General features: G+C 40.8%; 1 protein-coding gene across 2 annotated transcripts in view; it reads right to left on the bottom strand.

The window, feature by feature from the left end:
* Window positions 1-22,774, bottom strand: part of LOC124283995 (thialysine N-epsilon-acetyltransferase-like) — a 279,043-nt gene that overhangs the window by 76,088 nt on the left and 180,181 nt on the right. For both annotated transcript variants that reach the window (XM_046720038.1, XM_046720037.1), the window contains one exon: window positions 6,073-6,218. In XM_046720038.1, coding sequence (XP_046575994.1) covers window positions 6,073-6,218 — 146 coding nt within the window. The remainder of the gene's footprint in view (window positions 1-6,072; window positions 6,219-22,774) is intronic.

The following is a 22,774-nucleotide window of genomic DNA, read 5'->3' as shown; positions in this document are numbered from 1 at the left end:
ACGCCTGCAGCACTCACTGCCATGTGTGTGACTCACCACTGAACGGTGATTCGGTGAGAGATCACTGCCACGTCACCGGTAAGTATAGAGGCGCCGCTCACAACGCATTCAACCTCAAGCTTAGAATCAACCCCAAGACAATAAACATCCCCGTGGTCTTCCACAACTTGAGAGGGTACGACTCTCACTTGATCATGCAGGCCATCGCGAAAGTCGACGGCAACCTGACGTGCATCCCCAACAACATGGAGAGATACATCTCCTTCAGCTTGAATGGCCTGAGGTTCATCGACTTGGTTCAGTTCCTCCTGTCGTCACTCGACAGTCTGGTCAAGGCCAACAATACCTTCCCCATCACTGACCGATACACCGACGCCGAGACTCGACCCCTGCTGATGAGGAAGGGTGTGTACCCCTACGAGTACATGGATGGCTGGGCCAAGTTCGCCGAGACCCGACTACCCCCCATCAGAGAACTTTACAGCAACCTGACCGACTCGACAATCACCCAAGACGATTACTCGCACGCGATTAACGTATGGAATAAACTGGGCTGTAAGAATCTGGGTGACTACCACGACCTGTACTTGAGGACAGATGTACTGCTGCTAGCCGACGTGTTTGAGACGTTTAGGCGGACGTGTTTTAAGCAGTATCAACTCGACCCCGCATGGTACTACACCAGCCCAGGTCTGTCGTGGGATGCATTGTTGAAAAAGACCGGAGTTAAGTTGAAATTGCTCACCGATTACGACATGCACCTATTCATTGAGAAAGGCTTGCGAGGTGGGATTTCCATGGGTACCAAACGATACGCGAAAGCAAACAATCAATACGTGAAGGGCTACGACCCGAGCAAGCCAACCAATCATATTCTCTACCTCGACGCTAACAACCTGTACGGCTGGGCCATGAGCCAGTATCTACCCACAAGGGGGTTCGAATGGGCATCGCACGAGATCGATGTTATGAATACCCCAAGGCATTACACACATCACACAACAGCTACCCCTGGCCCCCGAACGTATGAGGGTTAACCCAGACTGGATGTCTGAGTACCAACATAACTTGTTAGGTGGGCGGGTGGCAGACGTTGAAATACTAGTGCCCATCTTAATGGATAAGACCAAGTACATCGTTCACTATCGCAACCTACAGCTGTACCTGTCGTTGGGTATGAGGCTGACCAAAATACACAGGGTGCTCGTGTTCAACCAGAGCCCCTGGATGGAGCCTTACATCAGAATAAACACAGACCTGCGAAAGCTTGCCACCAGTGACTTTGAGAAAAACCTCTACAAGCTCATGAACAACTCAGTGTTTGGTAAGACTATGGAGAACCTGAGAAAATGCGTGATCGTGAAGCTGGTTCGGTCGAATGAGGAAGACAAGCTCAGGAGACTGATAGCCAGCCCGGCATTCAACCGGAGCAAGATATTCACTGACGACCTAGTTGCCCTACACATGAAGAAAAGCCACATCAAATTCAACCGGCCTGTTTACGTGGGGATGAGCATCCTCGATTTATCCAAACGCCTGATGTACGACTTTTACTACAACGAGCTCAAGAAACAGTACGGCCACAGGTGTGAAGTGCTGTACACTGACACGGATTCCCTGCTAATGGAGATTCGAACCGAGGACGTGTACGAGGACATGAAAAAACGCCTCGATTTGTATGACACCAGCGACTACCCCAAGGACCATACACAGTACGGTAAATAAAAAGGTCCTCGGTAAGATGAAGGACGAGTGTGCTGGCACGCCCATAGCAGAGTACATAGGCTTGAGGCCCAAGATGTACTCCATCCTGAAGGCCGACAATGGTGAGATCCGGAAGGCGAAGGGTGTTAAGAAGTACGTGGTGAAACAACACATCAAACACGCCAGATTCAAGGAAGCCCTTTTCAAGACCCGTACCTTTAGACATAAAATGAACACGCTTAGAAGTGATGGGCATAGGATATACGGACTGACTATAAACAAGACGTCCCTGTCGCCGATGGACACTAAGCGTTGGATAGCTATTGATGGGATCAACACGTACGCGTACGGGCATGAGAAAATTGAACCAAGAACATAGGTGTATATATGTCGGGATGTCACGGAACCAAAGAAAGTTTGAGGATATTTACTACAGCCCGCGTGGGTACTGGAAAGGAGCTAGCGCCGTACATAAGCTGGCTAAAATGGCGCGAGTACCCCCAAACGAGGCCAAAGCGTGGCTTGAAAAACAAGCCCTGTGGTAGATCTATTTACCAGCACCACGCTACGTGCCTAGAAGGAAGTTCGGTATTAACATACCCAATAGCGTTCACCAGGCCGACCTCCTATTCCTACCCCCCGATAAGAGGTACAAGTATGCCTTAACCATCGTGGACGTGGCCAGTCGCTACAAGGAAGCCGAAACCCTTGACCGCGAAAGACTCGGCCCAGGTAGCCCGCGGATTTGAATGCATGTACAAGCGCAGTCCGCTGACGTGGCCCACAGAGCTGCAAGTTGACCCCGGGCAGGAGTTCATGGGTGTCGTGTCACACCTGCTAGACAAACACGATACCAAGGTCAGGCGTGGCGCGGCCGGAGCCCATCGCAGCCAAGCCATAGTTGAGAGATTCAATAGGACTTTGGCCGAGCGCTTATTGGGACATCAGTATGCGAGAGAGATGACCAACCCGGGGAAACGATCGACTGAATGGGTAGCGCGGTTACCTCAGGTGGTGTCGGCCATCAACCACGAAATCACCCGACTCACCGGCAAGAAACCAGCCGACGCTATCAAACTAAAATCAATAGTGGCAGAGTCGGCTGCACCATTGCGTGGGAAGGAGAAACAGATACCAGATAGGGCCCTCGTGAGGTACCTCTACCAGCCGGGGGAACACGAAGGGGATAGTCGTAAGCGAGCCACCGATCCGATATGGTCAGTCAAAACTTACAATATAGATAAAGTGGACATCAAAGCAGACGAGCCGAACTTGTACTACTTGAGAGATGGGCCAGGGAGAGGGTTCGTTAAAGAGGAATTATTGATCATACCGTACGGTACAATGTTACCTCCTGCCAACACGACATAGCGGCACAGTATTGCCGGGCCGGGAAGTTAACTGGGGGCTCAAAAGTAGTAGATATACTGGGGCGAGATCTAAGGGTCTGACAAAAGCTTTATTTGTGAAATAAAGCTTTGCAGAGGCTTTTGTTGGACTTGATCTCGGACTGTCATTATATCTACTACTCTCCAGAGACTTTAACTTGCCTTGTATGCATTTATTGACTTTTTCTAGTCATGAATACATGTCATATGTGATCAGTTTGTGATGGTGCTGAAACAGCATAGTTGGGTACAGTGACAGATTTTGCTATCATGTGTTAGATATCTCACTTTTATTGCAAAAACAGATAGACATGATGCCAATAAACAACTACAATGCATACAAATATTTTTCAGAAGAGTAGAAATATTTTTTAAAATATCCTTGCAAATATATGTCTGGAAAGAAATGTAGTAACTTTTTTATTGAGCGGGTGTGTTTGACTGCTAAATTATTTTTTTATTAATGTTTTCTGTGTGGAAAACAAAATGTATAGTGATAACTTATCCCTTGCTCTAGTCCCGCATAAAATGTCATGCTAATTCTACAGGTAGAACTCTAGATATTCTTTGAAATACATTTACATACATTTGTGTCTCATGACCTTCAAATTTCAAGGCTGAGCATATTTATATAAAAGCTGTAAACTGTTCTTTTTTAACTTTATTGTCACTTTTGGGGGATGGAAAGACGTGTTTCACCATGACAATGACTATGTATGTGTATTTTGATGATGTTTTACTCTTTTGTAGACATTAGACATGAAAACTTTGTTCCAAAAAACAAAAAGGTTTAAAACGATTGATACGGTGCTACTCTTACAGGGTCATATTTTCATGTTGTATGTGGTAAATATATGCCTACTATCACCAAAATGGATAGACAAGATACAGAGCTAGAATACTTAAACATATTTTTAAATGCAGTAATATTTTTCAATTGTTCCTAACAAAACAAAATAGCTGAAAAAAAATCATTTTTTTGGTCAGGGTAGGTGCCTTGTAAATCAAAGAACTTTTTAATAACATTTTTGGTATTAAAAACGAAGTGTTTTGTTGTTATTGAAACTTCACTCTGGCAACACACCAAATTTGACGGATTATGCCTACCATGAGCAGTGAGAACAGCAGTGCATCACAGACACACTGGCGTAAACGTTGCTCCATTTCATCCCACACATGCTCTATAGGGGAGAGACCTGGTGAATTTGCAGGCCAAGGCAGTACTTGAACATTGTGCTGTTGAAGAAAGTCATAGGCCCCCCTAGCTATGTGAGAACAGGCATTATTCTGTTGGAATGTCAGTTCTGATCCATGATGTTGAAGCAAAGAATTGCCTCTGGTCTGAGAATCTGATCTCTGTAGCTCCCCAAGACATCTGTTGACATGATTAAGTCCACCATTATGGAAAATATCAAATCTGGACTCATCTATGAAAAGAACAGTCCTCCAGAAATGAGCATCCAGTATGCACAAATGTACATAACGGATACAGAAAAAAAAAAGTATTGCATCCTCCGGGATGCACAAAAGATATCAATGTACCAAATTCTTGACAAGAAATATAACGTTCCTGTTTCAAACATAATCATCACATCTGAAAGCACAATACACTACACTACAGCACCCTCACATGTCCTGTATTGGCCCATGAAACAAGTATTCGAGGGTCCTTTGAACCCTTAATTTTGTAGGGTAAGGCAAAACTCTATTTCATTAGCTGTTAAAACTTCAAACAATTAAGCTTCCCAAATCCAAAGCAGTTTTTAGCATTCATTTCCTCAATACAGTTTATCAAGCTGCACAAACACAAACATGTTTATGCTCATGCTGAAACCACTTGAGTCCTGAAACATAACACATGTTTAAAATATTCGTTTAAGATTCTTAATATAAACGAACAATGTCTGCCAAAATTAACTTACAATATGCTCTTAAATCTGGATAATTTGGGATAACATACTTGGACAACTGTTATCAGAAATTTACTATTTTCTCACGGTTTCAGTTTCATATAGTTGGCGATGTGAACAGGTTTATTAATGAATTTCATGTTGGATCAATAGATATGTTTTATCAAGAATGGAAATCCACCTTTGATTCAAGCTCACTATTTGAATATTACAGGACCTTTAAAATGTTTCTCCGGACAGAAAACTATTTATCAATAATTACAACATATACTAGTAGTTTAAGAACAATGTTTGGTAAATATCGTTTAGGTTTGTTATCTTTCATGATTAATGAGGGTAGAAAAACATCTGTCGAGAAAGAAAGTCGATATTGTCCTTTATGTAACGTAGGAATAGAAGATGAAATTCATTTACACTGATAAATCCTTGTTATCACGAATTAAAACAGAAATATATACCAGACCATTTTCTAGCAAAACAATCCCTATGTGCATATATGTGTCTTTGTTACAAACTAATAATGAAAATATTCTTGTACAATTGTCTTTGTATATAAAGCATGCATTAGCAAAAAGAGAACTTCTTATAAAACGAATTGTATACCCTTAAAGATATATGTAAATATCCAAGATATTCCTTTATATCTGTAACTCTCATGTAAATGGGCTGTAGGCCTGTCATACAATAAACCTCTTTTGACTTTGACACATGTATATGCATATGTGTTCATTTCACAAATTACTGTGTCCACAAGTAGTTCCAATATATTTTTATTTCTTATGTGCACCGTTTCTTTTAGTGGCTGGTATATATTGCCTGACCTGACCTGACAAGGCTGAGGACATGTGCACTCTATCTGCAATGTGTCAGGTGTTTCCTAGATCATAATGATTTTCTTCTGAAGCTATCCAAATAATATATATCAAATTGTGTTGTTGATATTTCCAGTAGATTTGAAAAAAAAATGTTCATGGAACCTAATGGAGGAATGGATGGACACAATAAAACCTGATGAAACTGATCCAAACCCATTAAAATGAATATGATACTTTCACTGTTACTCCTTGTACCTTCATTGCAAATTCCCACAAAGCTGATGCAACACCTCTCCTCCTGTGGTTTTGAGAGACATACAGATCCTCAACATACAGCACACGGCCAGTGAATGTGCCATATGACCAGAAGTATAGTAAGTAGCCAATCAGTTGTGAAGTATCTGAAACAATATGTCAGTACAATGTATTACTGTCATTTAGCATTTTCTTAGGCATATATATACAAATAACATTCACAACAAAATAAACCAGAAGACAAAGTCATCAATATCCCCCTGCAACGGAAAAATACTCTTTATGAATATGTCTACTAGTTATGACCATGTCAAATGTTTTGGAGTGTATATAGCAAAGTGGAAGGAGGGTATTGAAAGGTTTTTAAGATCTGCTCCAGAAAGGTGAGTGAGTGAGTGAGTTTAGTTTTACGCCGCACTCAGCAATATTCAAGCTATATGTCGGCGGTCTGTAAATAATCGAGTCTGGACCAGACAATCCAGTGATCAACAGCATGAGCATCAATCTGCGCAATTGGGAACCGATGACATGTATCAACCAAGTCAGCGAGCGTGACCACCCGATCCCGTTAGTCGCCTCCTACGACAAGCATAGTCGCCTTTTGTGGCAAGCATGGGTTGCTGAAGACCTATTCTACCCGGATCTTCACGGGTCGCTCCAGAAAGGAGCACTACCACCAAATTCAGTTGAAGCCTAACTTGTTGTCATGTCAAGAAGATGACATCTTCATAGTCACAGCCTAAGTCACGTTTCCATGGAAAAATTTGTATCTGGGTCTAACCATCAAATGGCACATCTATGGATCATGCTTGACATGTGTACCAAGTTTGTGAAGCTAGCATGTATAGTTTAGGAGATCTGCTCCAGACAAGATGACATCCTCATAGCCACAGCCTAAGTCACATTTACATGGAAACCGCAAAAAATAACATTCATATCTGTGTCTAACCTCCAAAAGGCACATCTATCGATCATGCTTGACATATGTACCAAGTTTGATGAAGCTAGCATGTATAGTTTGGAAGATCTGCTCTGGACAAGACAACATCCTCACAGTCACAGCCTAAGTCATGTTTCCATGGAAACAGCAAACAATATAATTCATATCTGGGTCTAACCCAAAAGGCTCATCTAGGGATCATGGCTGACATGTGCACCAAGTTTGGTTAAAGGTCACATGCAACCAAAAAATCAAACATAATTAAAACACAATTATCACTTATTCATGACATATAATATACATTGCTGGTTATGAAAAAAACATATAAACAAAATTATAAGCGTACAATCGCAAATCAAAAGTGCAATATTGTGTACTTCGGTTTACTTCCCAAGAAATGAAGCAGCCCGGGATACCGAACCCAGTCAGAGCGGGTGGGTGTGCACTCAAGTGTAACGACTGGTTCATTTGCAGATGCCCTCACGGGTCATTGTGTGTGTATATATAGAGATGTTGGATTTTGTAAATACATGCTCATTTTTTGTGTATAACATTTTGCAATCAACAGACATCATAACATGTCATGTGTTCAAGTATCACGCCTGCCTGTCTGTGTAATTACATAATGTGACAGAGACCGAACTCGGGCCATAAATCAATGCATTTTGTTTATGGTGTATAGCTTGATTGGTGTTAAGTTCAAATTGCATGTGGTCAGTGATAGCAGTTGTGTATTGAATATTGTCATTAGCAGACAGGCAGGCAGACACACAGGTGTCAATAAAACAAGACATTGAGTTTAGTCTGCGACAACGACATATCTATATCACAGTTGGAAATTCTGTCAACGCTAAATAACGGCATTGCTTTTAAGTATCGAACTGAGAAAGTGACTCGGTAAGAAGAACGTGTGGTGAAATAGACAAATGAAATTATATAGACAGTTAGTTTACTGTCATAACATATAAAAAGCTCGCGCCTGTGAGATATCAACAAAACATTAGAAAAATAGCTCACACCAAAGCCTTCACCGAGTATTCACCGGACAACCGCTTCCAAGCTGCGCGAACCTACTTTACTGTGCACGTGCTATAAGCGCAGCCCAGCTGTTGAAACCCGTTTTCCCCAGAAAAGTCAGGGGAAAATTAGTGAAACGTTTGAACACCGATTTCGCGCGGGTTTTTTCATCGCGTTATTTTTCAACTTTATAAGTTGAATTTGCATTTTTGACGATTTGTTTCGGTAAGTCCATACCGAAAGGTATCAGAATCTGCAAAGTTGTGTTTTACGTTGCATGTGACCTTTAAGCTATCACGAATAGTTTAGCAGATATGCTTTGGACAAAGTGTGATGGATGCACGGATGCACGGACAGACACGCACGGACTGAACACTTCGTATCCCCCCTTCTGAGTCTATTGAGCAAGCTGGGCCTGACGAAGACTTTGAACCAAGGAACCCCCGCAACTTCATTTTTAGCGACCAATTTTGACTTTCTGTTTACACTGAATATGGTGTGTGACCTGTCTATGACCAAAAGTTCTTTATTTTCATTTTTATGGCAACTTGATTGAGACTGATGCGATCGGTCTTATAAATCGCAACTGGGTCGCAATGTGGTCATGCCCCCTTGTGCGAGCGTACTGGTGACCTGGGCCTCCTTTCACAAAACACTAAGGTGATCATAAGTCACTAAGGTAACCATAGTGCAATGTTAAAGAATGGGAGTTAAGGTTAGCCTTAGTAAAGGTTGCTTTGCGAAAGGAGCCCCTGCACGGCGAGTTTGTGCCGAGTGACGCCGACCTGGTTGAGACCACAGAGATAACATCTGCGACTGACTTGCGACTGGAGTACGAGTAGTAAGACCATGTTTGCTATTCATGCGACTCAAGTAGGACAATAAGGACCTTTTTCAGGACATATTGAGACCTATGCCACTTCACCAAGTCCCCATTGGAGAGTGGGCTGCAAAACATACATAAAAGATGGACATTGAAATGGTATTGGCCCTTGCCCTGCAAGCTGAAGCAGAAGCACACTTGAACGACGTTATCGACAACACCTTGGCATTAATCAGAGAATGTAATAGGAGAAGAGGAAGAAGGCAAGGACGTGAGGTTTTGGTCAGAAACTGGAGACAAGAGCACTGTCAGTACTACCACCTTGTTCAAAGGTTGAAGCAGGAGAATCCATCTCAGTTCCGGAACTACATGAGAATGCCCGTGGAGCTCTTCGATGAAATTTTAGAGAGAATAGGGCCCATCATTACAGGAGAAGTAACCAATTACAGACTCTCTTTGGAAGCAGGGTTGAAACTCACTGACATTGAGACACTTAGCCAGTGGTGACCAGTATCCAAGCATGGCCTACAGCTACAGGCTCAGCAAGTCATCCGCACAGCATATGGTATCCCAAGTTTGCTGGGCTATCCTGGAGGCCTACAGAGACGAGGTATTCAAGACTCCTACTACACCAGAAGAGTGGAAGGAAATAGCCAGACATTTGAACTTCGATGGAAAGTGCCTCATGCCATAAGGACCCTAGATGGAAAGCACATCAAAATCTGGGCACCTGCGCAGAGCAGAAGCAACTACTGGCGTGTCTACAAAAGCTGCTTCTCCATCATCCTCCTGGCGCTTGTGGACCACAACTACAAATTCTTGTGGGTGGATACCGGAGGTCTTGGACACCAGTCAGACGCCCAAATCTTTAATGCGTCTGATCTGAAACATCGCTTGGACAGTTGTACCTTCTGAGCCTATTGAGCAAGCTGGGCCTGATGAAGACTTTGAACAAAAGAACCTGCCATATTTCATATTGGCCGATGCTACTTTTGTCCTAAGAACATATCCAATGAAACCAGTGGCCAAGAGGAACATGAGCAAAGAAGAATTGATATACAACTACTGCATATCCAGAGGAAGACGTGTGGTCAAGAATGCTTTCGATATCGTGGCTAACAGATGGAGGTGTCTGAGGACTGTGTTGTATCAAGCCCCCGAAATTGTCCAGACCATGACAGAGTCCTGTATAGTAGTTCGCAACCTCCTGAGGTCCAGGTACCCAGACATCACGAACACAGAGGGTGACCATGAGGGTGAAAATCACAGACTCATCTTAGGTGGATGGAAGCAAGGGCTACAACTGTATGAAGACAATGCTTCTCCTGAGCCTCTAAACCGTGACCATAAAACTGGGAAGTCTCAGAAGCTTTACCTTCAAGAATACTTCAACGATGAAGCCCGGGGAGCAGTTCATTGGCCGGACAGAATGGTGACCCTCAGACCCACACCTCAGGACCAGGATTTGTGAATGACTTTTGAGACAAGCAGTGTGCTATATGGACATCTATATGACTGTGTACATGTCTATGTTTGTGTGGTGTGTGAGACACGTACATTTATGTACTGTGATAACATTCATTATTACTTTCATTGTTACTAATAAACATGTCAGACTTTTTATTTTTGTTATTGTTTTGCTTATGCCGCTCTGAGTGTGTCAAGTTGGGTTTAGCAACGTTCCTAACGCTAAGTAATCTACTAAGAGAAAGTAAAGGAACATAATCATTGCATATACTATTCCAATCTGAAGCACAGTAACAATCCTTGTAAAGATGACCGCAAATAAGGGAGGGTTATGTTTCCTTACTTGATTCTCTCAGTATATCAATGTCCCGCACATATGTTGGTAGGGGGTTCTTCAACCACGTATAAAACGTCTCAACAACACATGATTAGGGTTCACTTACCCCAAGTTATATACTGAGAGAAAGAAATAAAGGAACGCAAAAACAACGCGATCCCATTGCGAGCGAATGCGAGTTCATGACATACGACCAAATTACAAGTCCTGTGAGACTTGTGTGATCAGGTTACGACCGATTTTGCGATCTCATTGCGAGTTGGACCGCTCGCTTGCGGTCGCAAAACTTGTGCGAGTGTATGGAACAGTTCCATACACTCGCACAACTCGATACGACCGGTAGCGAGTAATGGCGATTGATGGCGATGATAAGGACCTCACTGAGACCCCACCGCTACCCCACTACGAGTTCATGAGAGTGAGCACAATCGATGGGCATTTTTCGGTCGTAAGTCCGTCGCAAGCCCGGTGTAAACATGGTGTAACCGCCAGGGGGACGACGCTCGAACCCACACAGCTTGTGTAGCAGGTGCCTATTTCACCAATGCGAGGGTCAGTGTCCTTGCCTGACCTTCCTAATCACCTGTTCTGAACTCGATTGACGCATCCGTACATGTCACTATTGTCCTCAGACACTTGCAGAACTTGCCAATGTGTTGCAGGAGGTATGACGATAAGTTCCCCAAGCAAAAATCTGACGACTTGTGCAATCCCCTCCAAAGGGGTGATGAGCAGTGACGGCTGCAAGGGGTGGTGTCACCAGGTAGTGACCTGAAAACCACCTTGTGTCCACACATGTGCAGTAAGTGAACTGAATTAATGCTGATAATGACAACAATACATATGTTCATCCTTGTGTTGAATTTCCTTTATCTATGTTCAAACTTAATTGACTAACGCACACTCAAATACTTTAGTACATTTCTTTATTTTTGGGACTCCCCAAAATGAGATTTATCTAACAACTCAGTAAGGAGTTAACCTTAGAGACACTCCCTCTGTTTGGTGCATTGAATGTAAGTGGACTGATCTGGAATCAAACTTCTTTACCAGTCTTCTGAACTTTTGGTGGAAGAAGAAAACTTGCAAGGGCCCTCACACCAACAATTCTTGTTGTGACATTATTACTCTATAGATAGAGGAGAGTGGATAGTGATCTGTCATTTGCACTTCTACTGGATGGATGCCGTGGTTAGTGAGGGTGTGCGGAGGAGCAGTAGACAATATCATTCTCTGTGAAGGTTGGTGAACTGGTCATCGAACATCATACAGTGATGGCAAAGAGACCAAGCTTTCTGCTCACTGGGGAATTGAAGAGAGGAGACCATAGGGGACAAAAGTTGTCAGTCGTGTTGATCCAGAGAGTGGACCAATCCCCCTGCACATCCTCCCAGCTGTTCATATGATACTTATGGTGATTGTCTGATCTTATCAATTGCTCATAATCAGACTGTCTATCCTCCCTTTCCTTTCATACCATCTGGAAGGTTATCTTCTGATACTATAGATAACTACTGATTCAATTCAAATAACACTAGAAATGACATAAAATAACACAAAATGATCTTCAGTAACCCATGCTTGTCGTAAGAGGCGACTAACGGGATGAAGTGGTCAGGCTTGCTGACTTGGTACATGTCATCGGTTCCCAATTGCGCAGATCGATGCTCATGTTGTTGAAAACTGGATTGTCTGGTCCAGACTCGATTATTTACAGACCACCACGATATACTAGTAGCTGGAATATTGCTGAGTGTGGCGTAAAACTAAACTCACTCACTCATAATACAATCATGTGAGGCAGGGCAAAAAGTTACCACAGGGTTCGACTGACTACCAGAGGAAGGCAGTGATATTTGGGCAACAGACTGGCTTCACTGGTCAGTGTTCGTTCAGCGAGACTTACCAGGCTTCATTGGCTGGTCAGTGTTCGTTCAGCTAGACTGGCTTCATTGCCTGGTCAGTGTTCGCTCAGCTCAGCTGTCCACGCTCTTCCCATTGTCTGCCAGCTCCCCCTTTGCTTGCCTATCCTGTCTGCTTTTGAAAGCAGATGAACAACTAACAATCTGCTCAGGCCTGCAGTTCTCAATGACATAATCTGCTTTGTGGGTCATATTTTGGACAGCTTGACACTATCTCTGACAAGAGTACACAACACTTCCACAATCATGACTCATCAAAAGTCACTTCTTTCAGCAAGGAATTGCCTCCTCAATGACATACTTTTAAGAGGCAGTAACTCATCTACATAACATAGCATACATACACTGTAATGTGTGTTGTATGTGTGGGAATATGTGTGTAGTACATGAATAACATAGCATACATACACTGTAATGTGTGTTGTGTGTGTGGAATATGTGTGTAGTACATGTATAACATAGCATACATACACTGTAATGTGTGTTGTGTGTGTGGAATATGTGTGTAGTACATGTATAACATAACATACATACATACACTGTAATGTGTGTTGTGTGTGTGGAATATGTGTGTAGTACATGTATAACATAGCATACATACACTGTAATGTGTGTTGTATGTGTGGAATATGTGTGTAGTACATGTATAACATAGCATACATACACTGTAATGTGTGTTGTTGTGTGTGTGGAATATGTGTGTAGTATATGTATAACATAGCATACATACACTGTAATGTGTGTAGTACATGTATAACATAACATACATACACTGTAATGTGTGTTGTGTGTGTGGAATATGTGTGTAGTACATGTATAACATAGCATACATACACTGTAATGTGTGTTGTATGTGTGGAATATGTGTGTAGTACATGTATAACATAGCATACATACACTGTAATGTATGTGTGGAATATGTGTGTAGTACATGTATAACATAGCATACATACACTGTAATGTGTGTTGTATGTGTGGAATATGTGTGTAGTACATGTATAACATAGCATACATACACTGTAATGTGTGTTGTGTGTGTGGAATATGTGTGTAGTACATGTATAACATAGCATACATACACTGTAATGTGTGTTGTATGTGTGGAATATGTGTGTAGTACATGTATAACATAGCATACATACACTGTAATGTGTGTTGTATGTGTGGAATATGTGTGTAGTACATGTATAACATAGCATACATACACTGTAATGTGTGTTGTATGTGTGGAATATGTGTGTAGTACATGTATAACATAGCATACATACACTGTAATGTGTGTTGTATGTGTGGAATATGTGTGTAGTACATGTATAACATAGCATACATACACTGTAATGTGTGTTGTATGTGTGTGTGTACATGGAATATGTGTGTGAAATGTGTGTAGTACATGTATAACATAGCATACACACTGTAATGTGTGTTGTATGTGTGGAATATGTGTGCATGTATAACATAGCATACATACACTGTAATGTGTGTTGTATGTGTGGAATATGTGTGTAGTACATGTATAACATAGCATACATACACTGTAATGTGTGTTGTATGTGTGGAATATGTGTGTAGTACATGTATAACATAGCATACATACACTGTAATGTGTGTTGTATGTGTGGAATATGTGTGTAGTACATGTACATAGTACATATAACATACATACATACACTGTAATGTGTGTTGTATGTGTGGAATATGTGTGTAGTACATATAACATAACATAGCATACATACACTGTAATGTGTGTGTTGTATGTGTGGAATATGTGTGTAGTACATGTATAAACATATACATACATACACTGTAATGTGTGTTGTGTGAATATGTGTGTAGTACATGTATAAACATACATACACTGTAATGTGTGTGTGTTGTATGTGTGGAATATGTGTGTAGTACATGTATAATATGCATACATACACATACATACACTGTATGTGTGTTGTATGTGTGGAATATGTGTGTAGTACATGTATAACATAGCATACATACTGTAATGTGTGTTGTGTGTGAATATGTGTGTAGTACATGGAATATGTGTGTAGTGTAATGTATGTAATGTAACATAGTACATGCATAACATAGCATACATACTGTAATGTGTGTTGTATGTGTGGAATATGTGTGTAGTACATGTATAACATAGCATACATACACTGTAATGTGTGTTGTATGTGTGTGGAATATGTGTGTAGTACATGTAACATAGCATACATACACTGTAATGTGTGTGTTGTATGTGTGATATGTGTAGCATACATGTATAACATAGCATACATACACTGTGTAATGTGTTGTATGTGTGGAATATGTGTGTAGTACATGTATAACATAGCATACATACACTGTAATGTGTGTTGTATGTGTGGAATATGTGTGTAGTACATGTATAACATAGCATACATACACTGTAATGTGTGTGTGGGTGTGTGTGTATGTGTATACACATACATACACTGTGTGTGTTGTATGTGTGGAATATGTGTGTATGTATATGTGTGTAGTACATATATGTAATGTGTGTTGTATGTGTGGAATATGTGTGTAGTACATATAACATATACATACACTGTAATGTGTGTTGTGTGTGTGGAATATGTGTGTAGTACATGTATAACATAGCATACATACATGTAATGTGTGTGTGTGTGTAATATGTGTGTAGTACATGTATAACATAGCATACATACACTGTAATGTGTGTATGTGTGGAATGTGTGGAATATGTGTGTAGTACATGTATAACATAGCATACATACACACTGTAATGTGTAATGTGTGTGTTGTGTGTGTGGAATATGTGTGTAGTACATGTATAACATAGCATACATACACTGTAATGTGTGTTGTATGTGTGGAATATGTGTGTAGTACATGTATAACATAACATAGCATACATACACTGTAATGTGTGTTGTATGTGTGGAATATGTGTGTAGTACATGTATAACATAGCATACATACACACTGTGGAATATGTGTGTGTACATGTGTAACATGTGTAATGTGTGTTGTATGTGTGGAATATGTGTGTAGTACATGTATAACATAGCATACATACACTGTAATGTGTGTTGTATGTGTGGAATATGTGTGTAGTACATGTATAACATAGCATACATACACTGTAATGTGTGTTGTGTGTGTGGAATATGTGTGTAGTACATGTATAACATAACATACATACACTGTAATGTGTGTTGTATGTGTGGAATATGTGTGTAGTACATGTATAACATAACATACATACACTGTAATGTGTGTGTGTATGTGTGTACATGACATACTGTAATGTGTGTGTAGTACATGTATAGTACATGTATAACATAGCATACATACACTGTAATGTGTGTTGTATGTGTGGAATATGTGTGTAGTACATGTATAACATAGCATACATATGAATGATATGTGTCAAGTTTGGTGAAGAAATATTGAATGGTTTTAAAGTTCTGCTCCAGAAAAGTGCACCAACACCAATTTCAGTCGAAGTCAAACTTGTTGACATGGAACTGCAATAAATATCTTATTCAGAAATGCAAAACTACCAAATGGCACCAGTTCACCACGAGGCCTATCTATATTATGTGCCAAGTTTAGTAAAGAATTATTGAACAGTTTTAAAGTTCTGCTCTGGAAAAAGTGCGGTGGGCGAGCTGGCTAAGTGCCAGGCTAGTGATGCAGCGAGGTTGAGGTGTTGGGATCGAGCCCACCTGTGACTTGGTGTAAAAACCTTGGAGTCAACTTTGTGTGCAGACTCTTTCCGTGTTGTCACAACCGCTAGTGTACAGTACACAACCCTGTGCACTTAAAAGAACCCACGAATCTGTTGGTATATGACAAGATGGTGGCCACATGAATATGTGCAAACACCTAGTTGCGGGTACTGCAACGTGCAGTGAACTTCGACAAAGCACTATGAATTATGTGTCCCAGTCCACCCAGCTGTGAATGGGTACCTCGTTAGGATGAGGAAGCCACAATAACTCGGTGAGCCAACAGTTGTATACTTCCCAGTGAGTTGAGATTAATCGATAATACGATGTCCCATTGAGATTGACATCCAATGATCGAGGGAAAAAATTACCAGTGCCTTGAGCATACACTAGTTATGTGCGCTATATATATATCCTATAATAGAAAAGACAAATGTGCACGGATGGACGGAGTGCATTTTAAAAAGATAATAAAATAAAAACAGATAACCTACAATTAAGGTATGATCTTAAACGGATTATATCAGAACCAACTAGTATTACACCACATTCAAGAACCCTGATAGATTTGATTTTAGTTTTGAATATTAAACTTTAAAGCTGTAAATGAATCGGGAGTTCTTGACCCAATCTGCAGTGACCACTGTCCCATATTTGTGACCATCAAAGAAACAATTCCCCTCCCTATAAACTGTAAGAGGAAAGTTTATAACTATATTCATTTGCTGATATAGATGGTATGAACAGAAGTGTCGATGATATTGACGGTGAAACTTTATTTACTTCCAACAATATATAGTCAAGGAGCTTATGGGATTCCGTGAAAGTTTTTTGATGAAAGCAAATCATATATTCTGTTGTGTTTATATGTTAAAGGAGTTTAAAAAAATGTTTGGTTCCAATCCGAATATTAATGCGAAAGCTATATTTAGCTCAAAATCCAAGATGGCCACCAAAATTTAACCGGGAACTGAAAAAGTTGCAAAAACCCGGAGCAGAACAATGGTTTTAACAGCAAATACCATGCATATTTGGTTAAGGAATATATTTCTCATATGCTGTAAGTCACCAGATTGTTTTAGGTTGCTTTTAGTCTTAAATTTACATAAAAGAGTTATATTTAGCTCTAAAAGTCATAATGATGAATAAAAACCCCATTTCTGCACAAAGCATATTTTATATAGAATTAGTACAATATGAAAAAAGAATGTACTTCTTACCCTGTTTATCAACTATAGATGAGGTCTTTACATGACTATGTGATCCAGAATATACTCTTCAAAGTAAGAAACGCATAAGCCATTTTCAGAAGAATTTCGTGCGTTAGTTTAAGAGCAATTATTTCATGCAATCCCAATGGTAAAAAGGTGAAAATTCAAACGTCTATAGACAAAGCCTTTACTGTTGTGTTTCTGTTTACTTGAGTCCACAAGATGGCGTCAAAGTACTTTGTATGGCCACCATTGGCAGCAATTGCTGCTCGGCACCGTCTCGGCAACTGGAAAAGTTGACGAAGTAGCTCTTATCATCGTAGGTGACTTCAATTTCCATTTTGACAACAAGGATAACCATGACACTAAACGAATACTTAATCTTCTTGAAGTCCACAACTGTGTACAACTTGTGTCAGAGGCAAGCCACAGAGGTGGACACACTCTGGACTGGATAGTTAACCATGCTTCAGACGCGTGTGTCAGCTGTGTATCTGTATCTGATCTACATCTCTCTGATCATTTCCATATCTTTGTGAGCTTGGACCTCCCACTCCAAATGTGAAGATTCCTCGCTGTAGGAACATGCGCTCCCTGGATAAGGATACTTTTAAAGACAATTTGCTAAACTCAGACCTTATACTTGAGCCACAATATGATGTTGAAAGTCTCGTTCTGCTATACAACAGAGTTCTATCTGAGCTGCTAGACAAACATGCACCAGTGAAGGTCATACCAGTCACTAAAACATCTGCTTGGGACTTCACACCTGAAGTTCGACAAGCGAAAAGAGACAAGAGGAAAGCAGAACGCAGATGGAAAAAAATATTTCCTGGAGATTCATCGCCAAATGTATATTTCAGCCATAAAATCACTCAACAACGGTCATCAGCCAAATCAACATCTCAATTCTAAGATTGAAGTCAATGAGTCAAGTCCAAAGTTGCTGTTCAAACTTTTGTTCAGTATCTTGGGTAAACACTGGGAATCGTCACTTCCGACATCTGATGACAATGAAGCAACAACACAGACATTTTCGGAATATTTCTACAAGAAGATCTAAGACATTCATGACAAGATTTCGTCTTCTGTGGCTGTGGATGAAGCTGATTTTCCTCCAAAAATGTTTGATGGCACACCTCTTACTTATATTGATAGTTTCACTGACACTAGAGTTACTAAACTACTGAAATCTGCAAAAAGAACAACTTGTTCACTTGATCCGATTCCAACTGACCTTCTATATGACTGTCTCGACGTACTTTTTACCAACATTAGTGTGCTGATTATTAACTCTTCTACTTCATCTGGTTATGGCATACGTGTACTCAAGTCAGCTCTAGTTAGGCCACATCTGAAGAAATCAAGCCTTGATTGTGCGGATCCAAAACACTACAGGCCTGTTTCAAACTTAGCATTTATATCCAAGCTCATTGAACACGCAGTCTCCAGTCGTCTCATGGGCCACCTTTCCTGGCATAACCTCTATGAGGTGTTCCAATTAGCCTACAGAGCACACCACAGCACATAGACGGCTCTGCTGAAGATCCTGAATGACCCTGCTCACATTACTTGACCTAAGCAGTGCCTTTGACACGATAGATCACCAGAGACTCCTCAAAAGATTTGATACAGAACTTTGAATAAAGGATTCAGCTTTATCATGGCTGGCACCTTATCTTCAGGACAGGACTCAAACCGTTGTTATTGGTGAGTCTATGTCAACCGCATCTAGGCTTGAGTCCGGAGTCCCTCGAGTATCCGTGCTTGGTCCGATCTTCTTCACCCTCTATACTGTTCCACTTGGCTCTATTGTAGCAGATCACAACCTTGACCACTTAGAACTACGCAGATGACACGCAGCTGTGGAAGTTTTTCAACAAAACACAGAGTCATCTAGAGCGTCTCTCCGTCAGACATCAGACTGTTGCCAGAAGATATGCATGGATGTCATCAAATGCCTTGAAATTAAATAAAGGGACAGGCTTGAAAACGCAAGCAATGTGACAATACTAGTGCGTCTGTCTGTGGCGCAACCATTCCACTTTCTTCCACTGTCAAGGATCTGGGTGTTGTCATCGATCAAGATCTCAGTATGACAGAACACGTCAAGTATGTTACTAAAACTTGCTACTTCCATCTTCGCAATATCAGTAAGGCCAGACTGTTCTTACCAAAGATGCCTAAAAAAACTCTCTGCCTGAGCCTAGTCACACCTGGTATGGACTACTGTAACGGCCTTTTGGCCGGATCTCCATCTTGTGTCACTGGCCAACTCCAGTGCATACAGAATTTAGCTGCTCGCATTACTTCCCAGATCTCCAGAAAACAGCACATCACACCAACTCTAAATGACCTCCACTGGCTGCCCGTGAAACACAGAATCTCCTTCAAACTCCTCTGTCTCGCATACAAGTGCATGACTAACATGGCTCCAGTCTACCTCTCAGATCTTCTTCAGGCTTATGCACCATCTAGATCTCTGAGATCAGGGAATCAGCACCTTCTTGTTATCCCCAAAGTCAAACAAGCTAAATATGGAGACCGCACCTTCTCCTATGCTGCTGATAAAAAAAGGATTTCTCCCCTACATTTATTTGTATATAATTTTTTTCAAAGATTATAACCATTTTAGAATGATCCGATCCGATGACTTCAAAATTATTTCAAGGGATTTAATTGAGAGAGTGTGAAGCAGAAATAATGTTTTCTTCCCATCATTTCATTATATTCTTGTCTATTTTCAAAGAACTCTGCTTTTAGAAGAAAAAAATTAAACGTATTAATAAGAATTGGATAACGCATAATTTGATATTGACCAACTACATTTTGAAATAAGGACTGCTCCCTTACTGACAGTCTCATCAAACAGAAATGGACATCTCTTTTTAGTTTCATACATACATAACTGTTCTTTCACTTTTATTAATAGCTGGATTTACATTGATTTGATAAACTGAATTAATCATATACTTACAAAATGCTTAAATTTGCCTGATAGCTGCCATTTTGAGATAGGGAGTGTTCATTATTTTCATTTTGTTTTAATTATTTTTTAATATTTTTTTAAATAGAATATTTCATGAAATGGAGAACACACTTGGATAAAGTTAATAACCTTAAACTTTAAATATTCAACTCTCCCATTATGACCTTCTGGCCTTTTAGCAACCTTTTCCACAACCATTTTGTACAGTGCTCAAAAGTACTATTTGCACCATATTTCAACTTGGAACCAAACTGTTTATTTAACTAGAATGTCTGATGAATACAAATAACACAATGTCTTGCTTTCATCACAAAACTTCCACGGGACTTGAAAACTGTACCCATCCTACCACACTAATAGATAAGATTGCAACCGATTTAACTTCCGCAATTACGAAAATCTGCAATGAACATATACCAAATAAGACTGTCACTATTAGACCTGCAAATCTGCTTTTGATAACAAATCAAATACATTCTTTGATTCGGAAACATAATCGTTGGTCATGTCCCATTAGTATTACTCCCATTAGTCATACAGCAAATGAGGGATTCATTAAAACAACAACAGGCATATACCCTTTGCGCAAAATGGACTAGCCTGCTAATTAGAGAGCTGGAGGTGAGTTGAATCTCTAACACTGAGAATGCCACAGTCTTTGGTAATGAAATCATATAAACGAATATTATCAAAATAAATTACATTGAAGTTATATGAATATAATACACCACAACCGTTGGTTAAAACAATGTTAAACTCTACTGAGTTTGATTGAGTTTACCCAATCTTGCATAAACACATAAACTAGTGCAGAAAAGTTCCATGTTATAGACTCTAGCTTATCTTCAATCAACCTTTATTCCATACTGAAGAGGCCACAGGCATACATACATTTATATTCGCCCGAGTAGTAGTATATACAATGGGGGTACGAAATCACTTTCAACAAAAGCCTCTGCAAAGCCTTATTTCACAAATAAGGCTTTTGTCAGGCCCTTAGATCTCGCCCCATTACCCCTACTATAAAAAAGTTTGAGAGTTTGAGACGCCAGCGGGATACGAACCCCACATGTATACCTCACAGCCGCGCCACTCAACCGACTGTGCTACCGGGAACATGGCTGAAGTGTGTCGGTTTAACGGGTCTATCCTAGGATAGCTCCACGTGGCACTATGTCATGTTTACCTCGATGAAACAGTTTAATGTGAATCGCCTATGATCTCTTTGGTGTTTGTAATAAAGGCTTGCTGGGCTTTTTTCACCCCATGTCCTATGTACTTTTTTTTCTCGTCCTCACTGATAGCAGACTTACGAGACTTGGATCGAATCTCTTGTTTCATTTTGTTATATTTTGTGAGTTCAGATAGAATTGAACGAAATTCCTCCTCTGAGATCTTGTTGTCAGTGAGTGCCATGGATATACGCTCACTTACCGTGTTCAGCTTTGCTTCGGCCAGAACCCTGATCTCGTCGTGTTTCAATGCCTTACGATGCAGTCTGCGGAATGCAAACTTAAGCACCAACCCTAACACCCCTGCCACCCCAGCTGTTATTTCGATACCTAGCACTACGGGTGTAGCCACGATGGTAGCTAATAACCCAACACCTGCCACCCCTAGCCCCATGCTGGTTGTCATAAGGGCAGTATCAGCTCCATCCACGATATTGAAAGCTCTATGGTACTTCTTACATAGTGCTTTCCGAGTGTCACGGTCTTGTTCTAGTTGGCGTTTTACATCACATAACTGCCTCAAGCGGAACCCGTCTACGGTTTCCAGGGTCTTCGCTACTTCCTCTACGACTGGGGATAGACCCATTCTGTGTGCCTATAATATATCTAATGAAATTTTTTTTAATTGGTCTTCAGTTAATGATGGCTCAATGTACTTGAAGCTTATAAGGTTTAGATCTGTGTGCAGGGAAATAGGTGAGAGTTTAATAGGTAACACTGAGGTCAAACTAACCCCCTCGTAGCGTAAAGAGTATCTAAAATCCTTTCGGGGGTCCATTTGTATAATGAAACGGTGGCGGGGTACCTCATCATTTCTGTCGCTTAAAGGGTCCAGGCGGTTTATGACCACGGAATTCCAGGATATTGTCACCCCAGGTAAAAATTGTAGTTCAATTTTTTTTTCAGGTAGGGATACACGGCGTCTGCGGAGATAGAATTCTATGATGAGTGTGAAGTTGTATCTAGCAATCATACGCTCTATATGGGGAGCGGGACCGTGAAACCTTAACTCCCCCTTCACGCGTGTCTCTAACATGTTGCTCGT

This window comes from Haliotis rubra, unplaced genomic scaffold (genome assembly GCF_003918875.1).
Source record: "Haliotis rubra isolate DU_JTF1 unplaced genomic scaffold, ASM391887v1 Scf327, whole genome shotgun sequence".
NCBI classification, from domain to species: Eukaryota; Metazoa; Mollusca; class Gastropoda; order Lepetellida; family Haliotidae; genus Haliotis; species Haliotis rubra.
Note: the sequence above shows the minus strand (reverse complement) of the source record. Positions and strands in the feature narration are given on the sequence as shown.